This window comes from Sciurus carolinensis, chromosome 5, assembly GCF_902686445.1.
Source record: "Sciurus carolinensis chromosome 5, mSciCar1.2, whole genome shotgun sequence".
In the NCBI taxonomy this organism is placed as follows: Eukaryota; Metazoa; Chordata; class Mammalia; order Rodentia; family Sciuridae; genus Sciurus; species Sciurus carolinensis.
The window spans coordinates 71,612,643-71,636,498 of NC_062217.1; the positions used below are offsets into that span (position 1 = coordinate 71,612,643).

Here is a 23,856-nt window from a genome sequence, read left to right on the forward strand (position 1 = left end):
TTTAATGCATTGTCTAATAATAAAGTATATCAAATAAGACTTTTGTTCAGGCTGTTTGGTTTTAGGGTTGGTATAAGAGCCCAGTGTTATAACATTATCTCATTAGAGCTTTGATTGCCTCAACATTCACATTAGTGTTTTGAATAGAAACATAAATAGTCTGAAATTTTGCTTGTTATGATTTGGCTTTGCATGAAGTGTGATTCTAAAATGATTTAATTAATTAATATAGCACAAAATTATATCATATGTATATACACACATATAAATACACACATATTACTTACATAATTTAAACTGGGAAAAATGCTTTAAAATTCTCAGTTGCTATTATTCGTTTGTTTGTTGGAAGAGGGAGGAAGTAACGATAAATGATTTCATATTTTTCTCTTTCTCATTATAGCCTCCAAAACTATACTAAATGCTAATTTGGCTACACAAATATAATAAGAAAAAGGAGTTTAAAAGTAATTCTGCTTTGTGTTAGACTTGACAAAAACATGAATAAAATTAAATTCTCATATATTCAATGGTGCTCAAGAAGTAAGTTGATAGAAGCTACATTTTTATGTGGGGCTAAAAAAAGAATTCAAGTGATGATGGATTTTTAAATTTGCAATAGTCATTAATTTAGTATTAAGGTTGAAAAGTATAGAGATTATTGATTTTAATTGACCTGATTTTATTTTTAGGAATCAAGATCTGGACAAGCTCATCAAAGAGCCCCCCTCAGCAAACAAAAGGTAAGCTTGTTAACATTATTAAAGACTCCTGAACAATTCTCCAATTAATGTAAAAAAAAAACGAGAGAGAGAGCAAGAAAGATTATTGGCTAAAGGCATTTTGAAAGGGGACATGAAAACAAAAAAACACATTGATTTCTTTTTTTCTTTTTTCTTTCTTTCTTTCTTTCTTTCTTTTTTTTTTTTTGTGTGTGTGTGTGTACTGAGGATTGAACCCAGGGGCCCTTAACCACTGAGCCACATCCCCAAACCTTTTTATTTTTTATTTAGAGATAGGGTCTCATTAAGTTCCTTAGTTGCTGAGGCTGCCTTTGAACTCGGGATCCTCCTGCCTCAGCCTTCTGAGCCACTGGGATTATAGGCAGCTCTGTCTTGCCTGGCACACTGATTTCTTGATAAGTAATAATAGCTGACAAGTTTTTCTTTTATTATTGCTTGTCTTAGTCATTATAATACTGTTTAAAATGGTAATACTGAAGCCAATTGGTATAATTACTACTTGAGCAATTCCTTTTGACACACTAATAACAAATAGATTATAAGTGTAAATTTAAACTAATAAATTATAAATTCATAAAACTGAATAAACCAGAGAACATTGACTTTCTACCTTCTCATAAACCCAAGAATTTGAGAGTTCATTTGAGAAAACTGGGAACATAACATTCTTGTACTTGATTAGAATATTTTTGCATGACATTGAATTTCTTCTGTTCTTGAGAAATTAAGACCTGTTAGAGCCAGGTGTGGTGGTGCAAGCCTGTAATCCCAGCTGCTCAGGAGACTGAGGCAGGAGGATCAAAAGTTCAAAGCCAGCCTCAGCACTTTAGCAAGACACTCTCAAACAAACAAACAAACAAACAAAAAAACAAAATAAACAAAACAGGCTAGTGATTAAGTGCCCCTGATTTCAATATTTCAATTCCTAGTACCAAAGAGAGAGAGAGAAGGAGAGAGAGAGAGAGAGAGAGAGAGAGAGAGAGAGAGAGAGAGAGAAATAGAAATTAAGATCTATTATACACTGGAGCCAAGTTAATATATGTATTACAGAGAAACTTCAAGCCATCTTTTATAAAATTATCATGAAGATAATGGTGAGAACATTGCATGAATGGAAGGAGTTGCTGCGAATATGAGAGGAAGCCTCTTAGGGGCAGGAGTATGGAGTTTGAGATCCATTTGTTGGAATTTCAGTTTTGGTTCACCTCAGTCACTGCTTAGGTATATGGCCCCAAAAAGTGTCTTTTTACTTCTGAAAATTCAATTTCTTCATAGGGAATGATAGTGTCTACCTCAGTGAGTTGTTCTGAGGATTAAAAAACAGCAATTAATATATTTAAAGTAGAAATTCGATAAACTTACCACTTTTATTTTAGATTCTGTTGAATAATTTGTAACTGAAAAAAAAAAAACAGTCATTAAGTTTTCCGATTTCCTATTGGCTCTGAACTTTATTTTGCTTTGCAGTGAACAAGGTCTTGATCAACTTATTAATGTAAGCCCCAAAGCTGTCAAAAGCACCTCTGGGTAAGAGAAGAATATTATTTATTTGTTTGATTTTCCTTCTCCATAACTAAGCACAGGGTGAATATAAATGGCATAATCATTCTATGGGCAAATTAGATATAGGTCTTGAAATATCATCACAGTTTTTATATGTCCCTGGAAACCTAGATATTAACAACAGAATTTGTTAATTGCAAGAAAGAGAGGCTGCTGACAACAATGAATGGTGGCCACTTCACTTTCCTCAGCCTTAAGTAAAGTAGTTGAAGGGAGCAATTGGAGAAGGGGTTGCTGGGAACAGTGCCAGTCCAAGAACCGTTTTGCTTTGTGTGGCGTTGATATTAATACTTTTGTCTCTAGAATTAAAATTCATCAGTGATAGTTAATTTAAAGAATAGACCTACAAACTTCATTGAACTCTGTAGTAGCATCATTCACCTCCTTTTGGTAGTGTTTTCTGGCTAATTCTGGAACATTGAGGTTCATTGATCTTTAGAGGGTTTGGTGGACCAAAAATTTGGTAAGTCCTTAAGTAGTTTTTCTAAGACAATGAAATTCACTTTTTGTACCTGGTTATATTGAAAAATTTCACATCATTACATCTTCCTCCTAGGAAGCTTAGAAATGTTTTTTCATGATTTCCTTTTTTAAGTTTAGTTGGTATCTTTAAAAAATCATAAAATTTTCAAGACGGAAGACAGAAACCTCAGAGAATCCTAGCCTACTTAATTTGAACAACTTTGAAAACCACTGTTCTAGTTGAAATTGCTCATTTTGTAGAAGAGGAAATTAGGACACAGAAAGGTTAAGTGATTTGACCAGGGTCACAGAGAAAATCAGTGTAAGACTGATAGTAGTTCTGTGATCTCTTAAGCAGTGAATAATTACTGAGCACCTACTGGGTTCACAATTTAAGACTAGGTATCATTAGTTGCACATTAGGTATAATTATAGGCTGTGGACGCCAAAAAGGGAATTCAGTAGTCATACTCAATCTTATTAACAGTAGGCAATTAACATAGATTAAAGCTAATTATGTACCAGGGGCTCAGAGATGTTACTCCAAGACAATAATAGGTTGTCAATTTAATATATTACATTTTGGAGCACTCGCATACTGCTTGCTCAATATAGAATGTATTGTCAGTGAATTGCATTTAAAAAGGAAAAAGAGATTAAAAAGAGGATATAATATACACTATAGGCAGTAAAATTCTTATTCATGGAGTCCTGGAATAGATGTTAGTGATGGACAGAGCCTTAGAGATTATCCAATCCAAGCTACTCATTCACAAATGAGAATACTAAGGCCAGAGGGCAAAATCACGCAGTCTCCTATAGGGTTTTCTAACTCTCAGCCCAGCTCTGGTCTTTACAACTACAGCACAGACTGTTCTTGAAGTAATGAAAGTTAATTAAAAACCCCAGGAAATAGTGGAGGCTATCAGATATGATTGCTGCTCTTGTTGTGGGACAGCCAGGATGTGCCCTCCACTGTTTTCAGTGTCACATGAAGCATTACTTTATGAATGACAATGGTACAGTGTGTAAATGACTGCAATACGTCATACAGCGTTTTCAGAAGTCACAATACCAGTTCTAATGCATCCTTTGCCACATCCTGAAAGCAAAATTAATGAAAGCATAGTAACTTGAGTAGGAAAGATGTTACATATTCTCAGGATAAAATATAGATTTTAGATTCTTTTGTTTTCAGGATTCAGGTCCAGAAAAAAAAAAAGTCAATATATTTGTTGTTTTCAATTCATGGAGATAAATTGCCTATGACTTTCCTATGCTGTCACTCAAGACAGTTCAGCACTATTACTAAGATCCAGATTTTATTAACACACGGCATTGCCTTTTTAGAAGTAATAGTAGGACTTAACACATGTTTTCTAAGCTAGAGTTTCTCAAATTGTGGGTCACCATCCATTCAAAGGTCTTTTAGTTAATTTAGTGAGTGGCAATCAATCTCACCCCCTCCATTGAATAAATCAAATAGAAAATGTGAGCATTCTTCTAAAGGAGTAGGGTATTCTTTTGTATAATTTATGTTTTCCATATGTGAGTCTGTATGTGTCTGTCTGTAAAAGAAAGAGTATTGAACTGTGAAATAGAATGTATTTCTTATTGGTCTTGCCAAAATATTAATCTATAAAATATTAATTGATGATATTAATATAAATATTTTATATGAACATAAACAATGTTTTATATAAATATAAATGTTAATATAAAATATTAATTGAATAATTCTGATCTAGATTGTTAGATAATCAAATTTTCTGTGCTCAGCAGAACAAGTGTAAATGGAAGTTCCTGCGTATGTTTTTGCATTTTTTATGCTGCCTATTCTTAATTATGCCAACACATGAAAATATATATGTAGTTACACTAAAATATATTTTGATTAATTTTATATGTATAAAAAGGCTTTTGAACATACTATCCCCTCTAAAATGATTTATTCCTCATTAGTATTTTCCTTTTACATCTTGAAATTAGCTAATTTTAAGCATTGTTTTTATGGCATGGTTTTGTTTTATAACACTTTTTTTACCTTTACTATCTCAATTAATCCTTACTGTACCTGTTTTATAACATATTTTTCTATTAATTTATACAAATAAATTTTTTTTGTTGTTTTTTGTTTTTTTTTTTTGTTTTTTTGGATTTTTATCAGACATTTATTATAGAGACAGAAAGCTGACTAATGCAGTTATCTTTAATAGTTGTAACTCTTCAAGAATAAATTCATTAGTTTACTAAGAATGATGAAAAATAATAAGTAATCACAAAAATATAATGTTTCTATCATCTTTGAACTTTTTTTTTATTATAAAATTGTAAACAAATGGGATACATGTTGTTTCTCTGTCTGTACATGGCGTAAAGGCATACCATTTGTGTAATCATAAATCTACATAGGGTAATGTTGTTTGATTCATTCTGCCATTTTTTCCCTCCCCCCCCCACCCTTCCCCTCCATCTATACAGTCCTTCCTTCCTCCATTCCTGCCCCCCTCCCTAAACCCAACTCCAACCCCAACACTAACCCTTCCCACCCCCCATTATGTGTCATCATCCACTTATTAGCGATATCATTCTTCCTTTGGTTTTTTGAGATTGGCTTATCTCACTTAGCATGATATTCTCCAGTTTCATCCATTTGCCTGCAAATGCCATAATTTTATCATTCTTTATGGCTGAGTAATATTCCATTGTATATATATACCACATTTTCTTTATCCATTCATCAATTGAAGGACATCTAGGTTGGTTCCACAATCTGGCTATTGTGAACTGAGCAGCTATGAACATTGATGTGGCTGTATCTCTGTAATATGCTGATTTTAAGTCCTTTGGGTATAGGCCAAGGAGTGGGATAGCTGGGTCAAATGGTGTTTCCATTCCAAGTTTTCTAAGGAATCTCCACACTGCTTTCCAGAGTGGCTGCACTAATTTGCAGCCCCACCAGCAATGTAAGAGTGTACCTTTCTCCCCACATCCTCGCCAACACCTGTTGTTGGTTGTATTCTTGATAATTGCCATTCTAATTGGGGTGAGATGGAATCTTAGGGTGGTTTTGATTTGCATTTCTCTTATTACTAGAGATGTTGAACATTTTTCCATATGTTTGTTGATTGCTTGTATATCTTCTTCTGTGAAGTGTCTATTCATTTCGTTAGCCCATTTGTCGATTGGATTATTTACATTCTTGGTGTAGAGTTTTTTGAGTTCTTTATAGATTTTGGAGATTAGCGCTCTATCTGAAGTATGATTGGCAAAGATTTTCTCCCACTCTGTAGGCTCTTTCTTTGCATTGCTGATAGTTTCCTTTGCTGAGAGAAAGTTTTTTAGTTTGAATCTATCCCAGTTATTAATTCTTGCTTTTATTTCTTGTGCTATGGGAGTCCTGTTGAGGAAGTCTGGTCCTAAGCCGACATGTTGAAGCTCTGGACCTACTTTTTCTTCTATAAGATGCAAGGTCTCTGGTCTGATTCTGAGATCCTTAATCCATTTTGAGTTTAGTTTCGTGCATGGTGAGAGATACGGGTTTAGTTTCATTCTGTTGCATATGGATTTCCAATTCTCCCAGCACCATTTGTTGAAGAGGCTATCTTTTCTCCATTGCATATTGTTGGAACCTTTGTCTAGTATGAGAAAATTGTATTTATTTGGGTTTGTGTCCGTGTCCTCTATTCTGTACCATTGATCCACCTTTCTATTTTGGTACCAATACCATGCCGTTTTTGTTACTATTGCTTTGTAGTAGAGTTGAAGATCTGGTATTGTGATACCCCCTGCTTCACTCTTTCTGCCAAGGATTGCTTTAGCTATTCTGGGTTTTTTATTCTTCCAGATGAATTTCATAATTGCTTGCTCTATTTCTGTAAGGTACATCATTGGGATTTTAATTGGAATTGCATTGAATCTGTATAGCACTTTTGGTAGTATGGCCATTTTGACAATATTAATTCTTCCTATCCAAGAACATGGGAGATCTTTCCATCTTCTAAGGTTTTCTTGAATTTCTTTCTTTAGTGTTCTGTAGTTCTCATTGTAGAGGTCTTTCACCTCTTTTGTGAGATTGACTCCCAAATACTTTATTTTTTTCGAAACTATTGTGAATGGGGTAGTTTTCCTAATTTCTCTTTCTGAAGATTCATCGCTTATATATAAAAATGCCTTCGATTTATGTGCATTGATACAAATAAATTTTGTTTGGATTAGTTCTTGTTGGGCAATATTCTTTTAATGATGTTTACAGACACCAATGGATAATCTTTAATTTTGTATATTATATAGAAGCTAATTCAAAACTGTGAAAGTCCGGATAGGGACTTTCTATCCACCATGGAGATCTGACAACCAGGAGAGGAGATCTCACAGAATGGAGTCATGAGCTGAGAAGCACATTTGATGGAAAGATTGAGGCCAGGGAAGGGGAATATAGGCCCTAGACCTTTTTAACGATTCATCTCTAAATGACACGCTTTGAGTTAGTAATCTTGCATCAATCTTCTTTATGAGTGAAATGCATTTTATTTTTAAATAAGAAAAAAGGATTGTAGTAGGTGATGGGGACAGATGCCTTGCTGTCTCAGATGGAAGGGGAAGCAGGGGTTATTGGCCCAGCAATCTCTTGCCATGCACCTGCCATGCAGTTCTCTGAATATATATTAGAAAAGGGTTTAGAGGGACACTGAAAAAAATCACCACTCTGCAGCCCTTAAAACTGGAGTTATACCAAGATCGTAGATGATGGAGGACCACAGGGGAGAAAATACTGTTCTCTTGCTGAAAAAAGAAATGGGTGGAGTTGAACAGTTTTCAAAAGATGTATCTAATTTAACTAGGAACAATTAAATTCAATTCATGTTTTTAGTCATCATAGAGGAAAGAGAAGGACTGGAGGCATAGTATTGTGGTAGAATGGTTATCTAGCATGCTAAAGATCCTTGTTTCCACCCTCAGCAGTAATAATAATAACAACAACAACAACAATAATAATAATAATAATGATAATAAAATAAAATAGGGGGGAAAATCACACTTGATGGATTCTATGCTAAGAATAAAGAATAAAACCCCAGTTTTAGACCTTATGGTTTTAAAGAATTAATATCCTTAGTTACAACATGCTTTAAGAAATGGCAAAGGCATTAGAATCAGTCCATATCTTAATATTGTTGAGCTGTTCCGGAGTGACAAATTGTGTCACTGGGTGTTGGTTCTGGAGCACTTCACCTCCACGTCCTTGTAGGTGGATATGCTTTGGCAAACTAAGTGTGTGAAGTCAGAGGAAGTTTTCTTCTCTTACAGCAGCATAATTCTTCCCCCTCTTGATGGATTATAAAATGCATTTCATGGTGGTTCTACACCAAAAGACCATGTTTCGCACTGTAATCCTTTCCTCCATTCACCATGACCTGAAACCCTATTACCTCTAACCCAAACTGCTTCATTTTTTGTCTTCTTAAAGAAATCAAGACCTTGATAAACTTATCAAAGTGAATCCTGAAATTCTCACAACCAACCAAAGGTAATAGAACACTTTTAAAAAAATTTTTAGATGTACTTGAGTCAGGAAGAATATTTTGTTTTATTATGATTTCAAGCCTTTTATAACCTTAACAATTTTATCAACAGAGTTTTATATCACTTTGAATTATGACATTCTGTCATGTTGGATTTGAAATAATTTAATCTGAGTTTTTATGTATGATAGCATTTGCTTGTGTCCTTATTGGTCAGTCATTTAATAGCCTAAAACTGGTAAAATAATAATAATAATACACAAAATCATACTAAAAATTAACAATCTCACCTAATATTTATTCAATATTTGTTTTTAATTGCATGTATCATAAACTGTATTTTAAAGTTCACTTAAATACAAATAAATTTCACATATTGTGATTTTTTGATGTTTCTTTGATTTCTTTAAAAATATCTTAATATGACATAGTACATTATTTGCATTATTATGTTTAATAAAAATGCACTAATAAAATATATTTTAATTGTTGAAGAAAAGAACTTTTATCACTAAATGCTCTCTTTCCATTTTTCCATTTAAAGAAACCAAGATCTGGATAATTTCATCAAAGTAACTCCTACAGTAATCAGAAGCAATCAGAGGTACTCAAATAAAAGCAGTCAGTCACATTTTTTGTCTCTCTGTTGTCCCTGAATGAAGTGGATTTGTATTGTTGCTTTATTGACTTTGCAACCTGCAAAACATTACATTTCACTGACCTGAACTTTTCCTTCTCTTTTAAACAGCCAAAACCTGGACCATCTTATTAATGTGAAACCTTCAACTCTTGGGAACTCCAATGGGTAAATGACTTTGCCTGCTTATTTTGACATATTACCAAGGTTCTATAGAGGGTAGGGTTTTTTTTTTTCTTATTTAAAGAAGGCTTTTATTTTACTTTAGTGTTACAAATGATGATGCATTTATAGCCCGCATGTATACTGTCTACAAGGAAACAATGCACTCTTCTGGAATCAAATGAACTACTTTGGAATCAATTCTGGGCTTCTAAGCTTCTAACTTGGCACGAATAACTTAATAGTTTTTATCTAGAGGAAGAAAATGAAAAGTGAATTAAATTACATAAAAGAAAAACATTTTTGAAGAAGTTGAACCAACTTGGAAAAGAAATTTAGGGTTTTTAGAACCTTAGATCCATAATTTGTCTAGGCCTGCCAAATATCATAGCAGATTTTAATTTTGAAGTTGTACCTTGAGTTCTGAAACAATCTTAAAATCATTTTGCTTGACTGGAAATTCTATCATAATAAATAATATCTGGGAATCATAGACCAACATTCTGAGATGAAGAGAATAAATTATGAAAAAGCACTTTGGATCCAGTCAGAGAAAGGGCAGTGTAACACACTGATTGGCCCAACTCTTAAACTTTTCTGTATCAGGGCTTCATTTTCTCTTTCTGTTTCTGTATTTTTATCACTGGATTCTGAGGAAGGCAAAAGGCAGCTGAAGAGCAATTGCTACTTAGAGTGCTTGCTGAGCACCTATGCAATGTGACTCCCAATTTATATATGTTTAGTCCTTACAATACCCCATGAGACATATGCTATTATTTTGTAGAAGAGGATACTATAACTCAAAGATACTTAGCTGCACTCTCAAGAAAGCAAGCACCTCCATTTAAACTTAGATATGTATGATGTCACTACCTAGAGGGAGAACAGAAGATCTGTGATTAAATGAGCTCAGCCTCTCCTCTTTCCACTGTTTGTATTCTCTAATCCTCCAGTTTTTCCCCCATAGTTAAAGTACTGTATCGGATATATTTACTCTAGAGAATTACTGTTAAAATGACAGAAGAAAAAGTACTTACTGCACAGAGGGCTTTTTAAATTTTTTAAATTGTTTAATTTTTATGGATCTGGGGTGAATCCAGGGCCTTGAACCTAGGTGAGCACTGTCTCCCTCAACTATATCCTGTCCTTGCATGGAAATGTTTTAATGGCTGAAATAACAGCAAGCTTGTGATGCAGATTCTGCCACTGATAATTGTATGGAAATAACTTCTTTAAGTAGAACCATTTCTTCATAGTGGTATTTGTTGGGGTAGATTTTTCTTTATATTAGTAATAGTTTTAGAAGGTTTCCAATCATGTTGCAAATAGTTAGACTTAATAAGCACATCGAACAGTAATTAACAGTGGGAAATGTTCTCTCTCTCTGCCTCTTTCTGTCTCTGTCTCTCCCCTGTTCTCTTTCCCCTGCCTCTGCCTCTCTGGCAAATGTGCTATGTTAACAATGGTAACTTTCTCATAAAGTTTTGTCATTTGTTTAATTGCAAGAGGCTAATTTTACAAAAAGTTGTATTTCGACAACTCCTAAACAAATATCCATGGAAACAGGACATTTTCCTTATGCGAATATGATTACTATAAAAAGGAAATTTAAAAATTCATCATCATGGTGTTTTAAGATGTCATCTTGGTCCACAAGATGGACCTACGCCTGATTATTCTTTGGTAGCACATCAGATTTGGTGGCAATCAGCCAGAAATTCCAAGAATTAATACAAGCAGACAAATGGGAAAAACCCAACTCTTTGAAAAGAGTGTCTTCATCCAGTTGACTCAGCCACCTGTATCTCTAATGCAGCCATGCTGACCTCTTGATTTTAACGCAGGTAGAGAAAAAAGGGTATTTTAAAGCACCTCCTGGTAGGAAGAAGAGCCACAAGGCCTTTTTACATCAATTCAGTGAGACACAAGCACTGATTATTTAATAGTATAACAGCAGTGAATCAGAATCCTTTTATGTGACTTTGCTGACATTTCCTGCAGCTGTATATTTAATTCACAGTTAGGGGCTGAATAAACTTCAATCATCCATCAGAATGTAAGTAGGCATCCCTGAACTGCTTCTTGGAACACAACAACCAGAACAAATGCAGATGTGCACAGAATTTTTATTTATTCAGTGAGAAATTGCCTGACTTATAACAGTAACATGAACCAAAATTAGAGAGATTTTCAGTTATCTGTAGCCTATAAACTGTTGTTAGACTAATTACTAAAACTGAATTTGTACTCCAAAATGATTATAGTAAAGCACACCAGTTCATCTAAGGCTTTACCGTGAGAAAAGGCATCATTCACCTAAAGCAAAAAATTTAAAAAAAGTTCTATTTATGATTTCATACTTTCATTTTTTTAAGGGCTTTTTGTTAACATGTACCTCCAAGGTTTTAGTATTCCAACAAGAGAAAAGTTGCTTTCTGTCTTCCTACTGTGTATTTTTTCTGTTTTTGTTCAAGACATAAACCAGGGGATAACCTCAATTCTTGCTTCAGTTCCCATAATCATTCAACCACTTCGGTGCTTCTCATCATCTCAATAAGTGACCCCTGTGCTGCTGTAGACCAGACTGCTGTTTTAGTCTCCTAAGGGTTTCTCAGCTGCCAATCTTAGTTATGTCCTTCAATCACCGTAGCTGATCTTCCTGGAACGCAAATCTGTTATTCTGATTAAAATCCTTCAGTAGCTTCCCATTGCCAATCGGTCATGACCCTGCTGCTTAACTTGGTTTCCAAAGCCCATCATGATCTGGCCTCTGTGGGCTTTCCCACCCCATCTCCTGTTCCTCCCCACTTACAAGCAAATTCTATCCACCTGCTTCTCACCGGAACACTCTTCACTCCTCCTTCATTTTTATTGCCTGAATAACTTCTACTTACCCTTCAGGTATCAGTTTAGGTGTCTCTCACTCAGGTTCTGGGAAGCCATCATCTTCTAGACGTTCTCATGCTCTGTCCTTCCTGCTCCATAACATTAGTCTCTTAGAGAGAATTGTTAATAAATCCTCTCTCTGTAACTATAAACTCATTAGTGGCAAGGACTGGATCTCTCCTGTTTATTTTTTATACTGCTTAGCACAGTGGCACAATATTTGGCACATAGGAGGTTAAATATTCTGTGCATTAATAACTAAATCTCAGACTAATCAATGCTTTATGATAGCCCAACTAGATAAAACATATTGAGACAGGATCTCTCTAAATTGCTGAGATTGGCCTTGAATTTGAAATTCTCCCACCTCATCGCCCCTCCCCCCAGGTATCTGGGATTACAGGTGTGCACCACAATGCCCAGTTGCTCACAATGATCTCAGTGAACCACAGTGAACAAGAGCCACTGAAATTAGAAATTATATCTTATATTTAAAATACCTAAATTGTCCAACTTCTCCATAGACCTCTTAATTTCTTTAATATAACATCTTTAAGACATCTTCACTGAAAACAATGTAAAAATATGTAAAGTTGGGCTTATTTTACTATGTCAATAAGTTGTGGAATTATACTAGTTACTTCTCAGTATTCTATATTCCTTTCAGGGAGACAAATACTCCTTTTGAACTATAGTTCAATGTCTAAGATTTAGTTCCTGGCATAAAAGAAATACCATAGTAAAATTTTTCTATGGAGACTCTTAATTTTTTAAGTGTGTGTGATGTTCTACAAAAGCAAATTAAGTTAGCTCTATAGAGAGAAACATACTGCCACCTATTAATAAATACTTCCTACACTCACATGAGAGGAGAAGAACAGTTAGGAGTGAAATAATAACTTTATTACATTGAAACTTATCCTAAGAAAAGTCTATAGCAAGAAACATGATTTCTTGATCCCCAGAATCTCCATTTCCCCTCTTAACCTGCTCTGTAAGGGAATGCTATACTTCTTTTTTGGGGGGGAGGTTACTGGGGATGGAACTCAGGGCCTTGTGCTTGTGAGGCAAGCACTCTACCAGTTGAGCTATCTCCCCAGCCCAAAATGCTATACTTCTTAATGTGGCAGAGGAAAATAAATTGCCCTGTTATAACATGAATTCTTTTGTATACTCAAAAATTGGCCTGTGGCTTTGCCCCATAGATAACTCCTATTTTCTTCCACACATTTGAAAACCCACATTAAAAAAGTATTACCAGTTGCAATGGTTTATATTTTGATTTTTAGCAATTCTCTGAATCTATAAAGAATCAAGATTTCCTCGAAATTAATTTAACTGCTCATAAACTATAAAATCTTACTTTTGCTGCAATTGAATGGGAAGGGTTTAGAATCAAGTATTTGCTCAAGCCTGCAGCATTTGGCTTGAACTTCTATAAAAATCTGTTTTTCACACTTTGACTCACAGTTCTTCATCTTTTGCCACAGTGTAAATGACACCATGAAATAGATGTGGTCTTAATAAAAACCAAAAATTTATTTTCACATCCTTTAACTTGGGAAGTATATGGGTAGTCTGAACTTCTTTATTGGATCTTCCAGTTTAGCTAATGACAAAGTGAATAACCAAGGCAAATATACATTTTGTACTTTGTTGAGTATCGGTGGAGTGGTCAGGGGATTTACCACCGAGCAACACCCCCAACCCTTTTATTTGGAGACAGGGTCCTGCTAGGTCTTAAACATGTGATCCTCCTTCCTCAGCCTCCTGAGTTGCTGGAATTCAGGTTTGTACCACTGTGCCCAGATCATTTTGGGCTTTCCATAATCAAGAACTTTAGTTTACTTTAAATATTAGTACAGCTCATTCAGCTTAAAAATTTTAGCCCACTCAACCAAACTTGATATGTGGTACTCTTTAATGAAACAAGAAAAAAGAAAAAAATGCTATGAAGCCACTAACAATGTGGTTTGTTGATTCATACTGCTTTGGTAGTATACTTTTTTGAAGACTTATGTGGGCTCCATTTTTCATTTATCTACTTTAATTTTGGGATTTGTAAGATTCTGGCTGCCTCTTCTTCCTGAAGTTCAAATCCAATTTTTCTCTCCCTCAAAATAGTTATGGTCCAAAAGAGTTGAGTGAGAGGTGTACACAGAGCACAGATGCAGTATCTACAGTGGTCTTGAGTGGAAAAGTGCCAGAGGAATTGAGGATGTCCACCATCAGGCTGAGAAACTAAAAGTAATCACCTCGCAAGGGAGAAGCAGTCTGAATTTGTTTGTTAGGATTGCACTAACAAAGGACCGTAGACTGGATGCCTTAAAGATAGAAATTTATTTTCTATGACTTTGGAGGCTAGAAGTCTGAGATCAAGCTGTCAGCAGGGTTAGTTCTGCTTAGGCCAAGAGGAAAGAATCTGTTCCAGGCCTCTCTCTTTGGCTTGTAGATGGCCATCTTTATCTTGTGTCTTCAGGTATTGATGGAACAGCTACTCTGTGTAAGGTCATGTTAGACTCTACTCTCAAGTTGTAGTAAAAGTGATCAGCTTCCTTAAATGTAGTACAAAGTTCTTCTAATATAAGCAGTTGATGGAGAATGACTTTCCAGGACAAAATTCTGATTTTCCAAGATTCATGTATCCTGGTGATCTGTACCATGTACTGCTGCCATTCATTTGAGTTTGTTGTTATAGGAAACTGGATTATGGATACTCCATTTAATTTTATTCCTTTATTCCTAAATATTTAGTGAAGTATTTATTATTAAAAACATTAAGGGAAGAATCATTTAGTGTCTAAGGCCATTAAGGTACTATAGCACTCCCTGATGCTAAGAAGGTAGCTCCAGAAATTGATGAGGACTGTGGGTAAGGCAAACCCCAAAGCCTTCTGTCTCCATTTCTAAATTTGCAGGAGGTGAGCTGGGAGATTACCTTTCACAGGTTTAGCTGTTAAGTTGAGGAATTCAGCTTAGAATTTTATATCATTCAGATTACAAAATCTAGTGATTTTGAACTTCTATACTTCTGAACTGTTTCTGAAATATACTTTTTATACATATCAATTGGAATATTGCTACTGCAATTCACATTATAAAGTAATTTACTCTAGGGACTGGTGTTGTGGCTCAGTGGTAGAGCACTTGCCTAGCATGTGTGAGGCACTGGGTTCAATTCTCAGCACCACATATAAATAAATGAATAAAATAAAGGTCTATCAACATCTTGAAAATGTTTTTAAAAAGTACTCTAAATTTTCACATTTTCAAAAGCATGCCGCTAGTATTTTAAATGTAACATTTAAGTATGGCTATTTAATACTGCCTAATTTCCACAGTCTATTAATTGTTGATAGACTTGGATGTTATGTAAAAAGTATTAAAATAAATTTCACTCCATATAAAGATGAGAATGTTTTATAGTATTCTTTATCCCTATCAATATTAATTTTGTGAGTACAAATCCATGTACTCATTCTGGGTATTGTAACTTTAGTTAAAATCAATGTTCAGGGTTATGAGAAGAACAATTTTTAAGAAGTGGAATTAATTCCAAAAATGTGAAAATTTAGGATAGAAATAACAATGAAACGTAGTCCCTCAAAACTGTGGAATCAATAGTGCTCACGGCTACATTACTACACCTCTGTTATGATTTATGTAAGCCTATTCAGTTCACCCACAACTGTGCTCATTGTGCCCTAAGTGTTATTTTTCTCACCATGACCTGTAAAATTGGATATTAGTAACCTCCTTTACAAAACGAAGCTTAAAAGGTTTATTAATTTGCCCAAGGAAGAAAGAGAAGAGATGAACCTCTTGATCTGACTCCTAAACAATGTTCCTGTTCAGTAGTGTTCATGACAAAGCCTTTTCCAAACTCACGAACACACACACACACCAGAAATTTTCAATGTTACACCAAATAAGTAAATAGCTAGTATGCAACTAACATATCAGAGAATATGGTATCTCATGAAATCATTAATGGAGACCAAATTAGTTTATTGGTCTTGGAAAATTCAGTCTTTCTGAGTCCCAGATGCTGTCCCACAGGGTTTTGTAAGATCTGAATGAAATCATGTAAAAAATCATGTAGAACTTTGTGACACAAACTCACTGCTCATTAAATTTTTGTTAGCTGATTGTGAATAAAAGTCAATGGTGTCTTTTCAGACAAGATTCCCCAAACCTTGCAAAAAGATAACCTTTTTTTCACTTCTCTCTCAAGTTGTAATGTACAACTTTCCTTTTTCCACCCCTCCCCCCAACCATGGTACTAGGGATTAAACCCTGGGCCTTATGCATGAGAGAGAGGCGAGCACTCTACCAACTGAACTATATCCCCAGCCCCATACTTCCTTTTCTTTTTCTCTTTCTTGCTTGCTTTCTCTTTCGTTTGGTACTGGGGATTGAACCCATGTTCTCTGCTTGCAAAACAAGCACTGTACCATGGAGTTCCACCCCAGTCACACTTTCATATTTGATCCCTGGTTGTTGTGCCAAATAGCTGAATGTTCAATTTCCAATCTTCCATACACTTGTAGACCTCAAGTCACAGTGTTTAACATTATGCACAAGGTTTAATTAGTTTATTCTAATATTTACTTATTTCCTAAAATTGTGTTGTAACTAGAGACCAGGACCCAGAAAATTTAATGGAAGTAAATTCTCATGTATCTGAAAAAAAGAATGGAAGGTAAGGTTCATTATAATTTACTTTCTTTCTTATGATTTTGCCCCTGTGTGAAGTATGTAATCTTAAAATGATTTTCTGGGGACTTGAATTGTATTATTGTATTTAAAAGTAAATACTATTTAATACAAAAAAATTATGGTACCAGTTGCTTAATAGATGATACAAAAAAATTAACAAAATTCTAATTCTGTTAGACTTTCTGACTCAGGCCTGCTGTTCTATTGCTTACTGTAAAAGGCGTCATGGAAATTCAGAGTTCTTAATGTGGTCTGTGAAGATTTATTTTTACTTGCTGTTGCTTGGTAGGTCTTCAGAGATACAGAGTACACTCCGAAAATCTTTTCCTTGGATACCTCATGCTAAAAAATGCGCAAATTGCTCACAGCCACAAAACAGGACCTAATTTTGAAATTTCTTTACACCATAGAGTATAATGCCTTTAAAATTGTTATACCTTGTTTGCCACTACAAGGAAAATGAGAATAGAGGCTGTATTTCATTGTTATTATCAGTGTTTAAATTGGGAAGGAATTAATAACTTTTGCGTGTTTAGCAATTCTTCCTCTAATTGTGAAAGAAGACTAAAAAAGCAATACATTCCTGTTTTTTTTTTTTTTTTATGTACCTTCCTATGGTACTTCTGATTTTCCTTGTGTGTGTGTGTGTGTGTGTGTGTGTGTGTGTGTAAGAAGTAATATTTTCTGCAGATAGCGGGAAAACTTGGGAAAAAACTGACTCACATTCTCCCCCCAAAATGTCTACAAAAGGCTCTTGAATCTAACAGTTTATTTCTATTCTCTTAATTCTCCAAATCATCTGCTGTCTTTTATCATGATCCTAAAAAGTCTTTGATAGAATGAAGGAGAATAAATTTTCATTAGAATTTTCATTAGGATCTGCTTATCCTGAAAACCCATTCATTATTTTGGGAATAGGAATGGACTTAAAATTAACCAAATTCATTCAAATATTATTTGAAAGTGATTGAGGTTGGGAAAAAAAAGAGTAAATGATTAAGTATAATTAACGGATGTCCTATTTAATATGATTTGAAAGGTGTGCCAGTTTAATTTGGGCTTGTTCATGAAATGCAGTTCCATTAGAGGGATTAATGAGGAATTATTACAGTCACATTGAGTGCTAGGGCTTCAACATAAGAATTGAGGGGACCGCATTAGTCCATAATATATTGTTTGCAAATTCTTTCCCTCTTCTCTCTGTTTGTGGATTTTTCAAACTGTTGATTTTTTATTTTACATTACAAGGACAACACAGACATATTTCAGTCTCACTGGTAATCTTTGTCCTTTGAAGCTATTTTTTGTAAGTGGGTTTTATATTGTATGTCATTTGATTTGAATATTTTTAAACAGTTTCAAGTTAGGTTTACTATTCCTGGATGGTCATGTTAGAAAGCTAATAGTATTACTTCTACCTTTTCACTATTTAGTATCATTTGAACTCAGTCATACGTTCATGAAACAACGGCCTTAAAACCAGAGGTGATTTTCTGTATGTTGGAGAAGATATGTGAACAAATGTTCTCCTCTTCTTTAACAGCTTTCTGGAAATGGAAAGAACAGCCTGTATGAGAATGATAAGGCTTGATTAAGATCTAAACTCTCCTGTAGGTTTTCATGTCTCTCCTATGTCAGAGTTTGCTAACACGGAGGAGGAGAAAGAGCTAAAATGTTCACTATTCTTGCATTAAGAATTTCTTCTGTTCCATAGGAAAGAGCAAATGTGTCTCCACTCTATGAAACATGGTGACATTTTTAGATTAGCAGATATCTAGGTCAGAGTTCTGAAATCTTCAAAGTGTTGCCTTTCATTAAAAGCAAAATGGAAACTGGAATGTCTCAGAGCAACCCCTAGATCATTTTCATTAAATTGATAAATTCTCAGATACGTTGTACATGGGAAGCTTTATAAAATAGCACTGCTGGTGTGAAAATGTTACAGGAATCAATTTCTGACGGTTTGTAGCCTTGATAAAAAGGTATTCTAACCTAGTAACAGACAATGTGGCATGTGCTGGTGGATATTCTTAAAAGTAAAGTCTGGTTTCTGTGGAGGGAGTGAAATAATTTATGTATTCTATGTGTATCTATGCAGACATCAGACATACATAGAGAGGTTCATTGTAGGTAAAATAAGGTTAATTGAGCAAAATTATAACAAAATAAAAAACTTCTAAGTGGTTTTGATTTTAAGTGCCAAATATACCGTTTGCTGTCTCAGGCTAGGTGGCCAAGTTAATGGATTCACCAATGCTCTGCACAATGAATCCACGAGAACCACTGCCTATTCCTATGAAACCAGGAACAGCTTCAGGTATTTAGTTGATTGCACGACAAACAGCAGGAATATTCTCCCTGAGTTTTGTGTGTGTGTGTGTGTGTGTGTGTGTGTGTGTGTGTGTGTTGCTAGGATTGAACCCAGGTGTGATTTCCACTGAGCTACAGCCCCAGTCCCTTTCATTTGTTATTTTGGGATGGGGTCTTGCTAAGTTAACTGAGGATGGCCTCTGACACTTCCTTTGAAATGAAGGTATTTCTAATTTTATCTGGGGTGGTTGTTTGTATATAACATTACACCAAAGTGTTATTAGCAACTTGGTTATTATTGGGACATCTGAATAGGACAGTATAAAATGCAGTCTTTCCTTAAAAAGTCTACAATTACAAAAAACCATGAGACTGTGATGTTAGTGGGTTTTGTTTTGTTTTTGTTTTGTAGTACTGGAGATTGAACCCAGGGCCTGGGGGCTCTAGGCAAGCACTCTGCCACTGAGCTACCTGTCCAGCCTTAATTTTGGCATTCTTTAGCTAGATCTAGACACTTCATTAAATCAGACACTGTCATGATAGTTAATTAAGATTCACTTTTTGGTATGGGTTGGAAATATGAATGGGACATCAGGGAAGCAGACACTAAAAACACATTACACAGATATTGAAAATAATCTTCACGCTCCTAAACAGATTTACTGAGTGACCGATTTTCTTGCTAATACTCTGAAAGTAGGTCAGAACAGTGAAAGTTAAGAACAAGATGAGAGAAATAACAAAATTTTGCAGAACTTAATTAGTAGCACTTTAACATATGATTTCAAGTCTAGAAGGAGTATACAAGCATTACTTTTTACATTGAATTGGATAATAGCCTTATTGTTTTTATTATCCTTATAAATACACTTTCAACATGAAGGAAAATGGTTTATATTGCAGTTCCAATGCTGGGACCAGGCATTCAAGACCAAAGGACACTGTTGTATACACAAGGACCTATGTGGAGAAGAGGTATTGGATATGTAATTCAAATATTTTGCTTTGTTTTATAATTTTGAAATGGTCTATGTTTAACTAGAGATGCCATCACTTCAGGACTTGCTTCTTTCACAAAGAAGACCACCTAAGTGTATCGAGTTCTAGGCATACAATACTGTATTTTCTGATTTTAAGTACTTTATAAATAATCATAGTCACTGGATGGGCTAAGTGATCGTTTAATATAACACACGTATACATAATAGGATTATCATTTGAAAACTCTCACATAAACATATGTGACCATATGGTTTAAAAAGCTTTGTTAATACACAAATATTCCTATACTAATTTGAAGTCCCACTTTAACGAAATGGTTCTATCTATTGTTTACCTCCAATCTGAAATAAAGTGTATAACTTTGAGTAGGTGTATTTTGGTCCAAATTATAAGGAATCGGTGTCCTCTGAAATCTATTGATTGGCATGATGAATTATGAGGAAAATGTCAACTAAGGTCAAGGATTCACAGCCCATTTGGTTTTTAAGGAGTATGAAAACAAGAGTTGCCCTAATTGTAGTGTCATCTAATGACTGGGGACACCCATGCAGATACATGTGACATGTAAGAGGGCCTAAGCAGAGTATTCAGGTGAACCTTCTGGATACAGGGGACCCTCAGGACTCCAGCAAATTTTATACACGACAGGAAGTGAGCAATCTTCCAAAAAGGTTCTTCAACCCGTGCATACAATTTATCCTTTAAAATGTAACTTCCAAATTGATTTTTGTCCTAATCCACTTCTCACTCTAAGGTATGTTGAAGAATGATTTCTGCTCTCTTTTAATTAAAGATAAAACATTTCAAAATAATTTTTTCACATATAATTTTATGTTGACATTTAAATAAAACAGAAAATATTATAAGATAATACAAAAACAAAATTGGCTATGATTTTATTAAATGTGAGGCATGTGCTGCCACCAGTCTAGAACATGGGATGATAATGCTACCCACACATCTACTGCATCTTTCAACCTGCTTCAGAGTAAATTTTTAAATAAGAAGTAGTTGAAAGACATTGCAAGTAAATAAGTAGCATCAAAAAGTATTACAGTGAAAGCAAGTCTCCAAATACCGTAAAATAGAATTTAAAATTAATAGGCATTTCTTCCATATTTACATAATAATCTCTCACATGTTGTTAGACCTAGGGATATTACACCAATATGTTTTGCTTTCTAAAGAAATGTCTTACAGGAACTCATGCCAAATAATTGCAGTATTGATTTTCAAGGAAATGATGATTTTTCTAGAATTATGTGAATTCCATAAAACATCTTACTCTAGATATTTTGATATATTCAATAGATGAATTAAAGAATATTAACTTGACTCAAGGAAGTGCAGAAACTAAAACATAAATTATTTAACTATGCTGATAATAGTTTAGTATTATAGTATGTATGTGTTTGAAGTTGCATCACCATCTTATTAAGTTACATTATACATATATACATACACATACATATAGTATCATTATAGTATTATATGTAGAGTGTATGTATACATATGCATACATATATACATACATACATGTACACATATACATATACATACATATCTGTATGTATAATATACACTACGTATACATACTATAATACTAAAAAGTAAACTATAATCAGTGTAGTTAAATAATTTAAGTATGTTTTAGATTCTGCACTTACTTGAGTCCTTAATATTCTTTTATTCATCTATTGAATATATCAAAATATCTAGAGTAAGATGTTTTATATATTTATATATACACACTACACACACACACACACACACACACACACACACACATATATATATATATACATACATATACATATATATATGTATATAGTGTGGGCTCTGGGCTTGCATCATCAACATCACCTCAGAACTTGCTAGAGATGAAAATTCTTTGCACCACCCCCCAGACTTGCCAGATCAAAAGCTCTGCATTGTCATGTGTTTCTGGTGCACATTTAGTTTTCAGAAAAAAAAAAATCACTATAAAAGATAATAGGTAACATTGTTGCATGCCAGGCCAAGATTTTACAGGGCAGAACATTCTGGAAGGATTGATTTTCTCCTACTTTAACTTAATAAGATGGTGATGCAACTTCAAACACCCTTAACTTCCCTAAAAGCTATACTGACACAGTGCAGTGTAGCATAGAGTCTCTATAGTCAGATTTGAGTTGTGTCTTTGTCATTTACTAACCATGTAGTATTGTCAAAGCTATTCTCAGTTTTCTCATCAATAAAATAAATATGTTCAAACTCTTATTTGGCATTGAGGGGTAATTGCTCCATGAAGTAGATTTTAGTTCTGACAACAATCTGCCTATGGACAGTTTGGAGGGAGAGAGCTATTTCTCCTTAAAAAATCCCATGTGAGGACTGTAGAATTATCACTTACTTGAAATAGTAGGAACATGTTGCTTCAAATCCTAATGTATTCCCAGGTAGCATAAGTATTTGGGAAGCAATTATGAGGAGCCAACTGGTTAGTTCATAACAGATTCATTTCTCTAGGAAAAGTGATGTTTAGAAGCTGGAACAATCTACAAAATAAAAAGGAAAGAACTTTTAAAAATGTTCAAAATCTCTAGTAATAAGAGAAATGCAAATCAAAACTACCCTAAGATTCCATCTCACCCCAATAGAATGGCGATTATCAAGAACACAAGCAACAATAGGTGTTGGCGAGGATGTGGGGAAAAAGGAACACTCATACATTGGGGTTGCAAATTAGTGCAGCCACTCTGGAAAGCAGTATGGAGATTCCTCAGAAAGCTTGGAATGGAACCACCATTTGACCCAGCTATCCCACTCCTTGGCCTATACCCAAAGGACTTAAAATCAGCATACTACAGAGATAGAGCCACATCAATGTTCATAGCTGCTCAATTCACAATAGCCAGATTGTGGAACCAACCTAGATGTCCTTCAATTGATGAATGGATAAAGAAACTGTGGCATATATATACAATGGAATATTACTCTGACATAAAGAATAATAAAATTATGGCATTTGCAGGCAAATGGGTGAAATTGGAGAATATCATGCTAAGTGAGATAAGTCAATCTCAAAAAACCAAAGGACGAATGATCTCGCTGATAATCGGATGATGACACATAATGGGGGGTGGGAGGGGTTAGTGTTAGAGTTAGGGTTAGGGAGGGGGGCAAGAATGGAGGAAGGAAGGACTGTATAGAGGGAAAAGAGGGGTTGGAGGGGTGGGGGGAAGGGAAAAAATAACAGAATGAATCAAACAACATTACCCTATGTAAATTTATGATTACACAAATGGTATGCCTTTACTCATGTACAAACAGAAACAACATGTATCCCACTTGTTTACAATAAAAAAAAATTGCACTTACTTTTACTTTCTAAATTCTAAATTACTCCTTCTTGCAAGTTTTCAAGTAAAAATAAAAATTTCTAGAACTTTCTCTAAAAGCTCATGTGTCTCCATTGCTCCCTGGGAATGGTGTAAGCATATTTGCCTGCCTTGCTTGGGCTTTGTGCATTTCCTTTGTCTTGTGTTAAAATGCACGTAGTTTTATTTAGTGAACAAGTGAGGTACAAGTATAAATTTCATGAAAAAATTTTGGCTTATTTACCTGCTCACACTTGTTCCTATATTCCTCACCCTACTCTATCTTTACTTTCATGATATTTGGAGGTGTTTTGTGCAGCAACACTTCTACAGATTGAAAATAAAAAGTGTCAAGGCATCGTCCTGACTTGCATGGTCATAAAGAACAATAGCAATACAGCTGCATAAGAGATTATGTGTGTGTTTTCTTACAATCCATTAGTGTATGGATATGTACACAGCCTGACTCTTACATGTCCATATATGTT

General features: G+C 34.6%; 1 protein-coding gene across 10 annotated transcripts in view; it reads left to right on the plus strand.

Annotated features, from left to right (window-relative positions):
* The window catches only part of Scel (sciellin), a 98,959-nt gene that overhangs the window by 66,250 nt on the left and 8,853 nt on the right, over positions 1-23,856 (plus strand). For 8 of the 10 annotated variants that reach the window (XM_047553241.1, XM_047553242.1, XM_047553246.1 and 5 more), the window contains 8 exons: positions 693-743; positions 2,211-2,270; positions 8,239-8,298; positions 8,838-8,897; positions 9,042-9,098; positions 16,618-16,680; positions 18,922-19,014; positions 19,911-19,982. In XM_047553241.1, the coding sequence (XP_047409197.1) occupies positions 693-743; positions 2,211-2,270; positions 8,239-8,298; positions 8,838-8,897; positions 9,042-9,098; positions 16,618-16,680; positions 18,922-19,014; positions 19,911-19,982 (516 nt within the window). The remainder of the gene's footprint in view (positions 1-692; positions 744-2,210; positions 2,271-8,238; positions 8,299-8,837; positions 8,898-9,041; positions 9,099-16,617; positions 16,681-18,921; positions 19,015-19,910; positions 19,983-23,856) is intronic. The other 2 variants (XM_047553247.1, XM_047553245.1) reach the window with 2 other exon arrangements.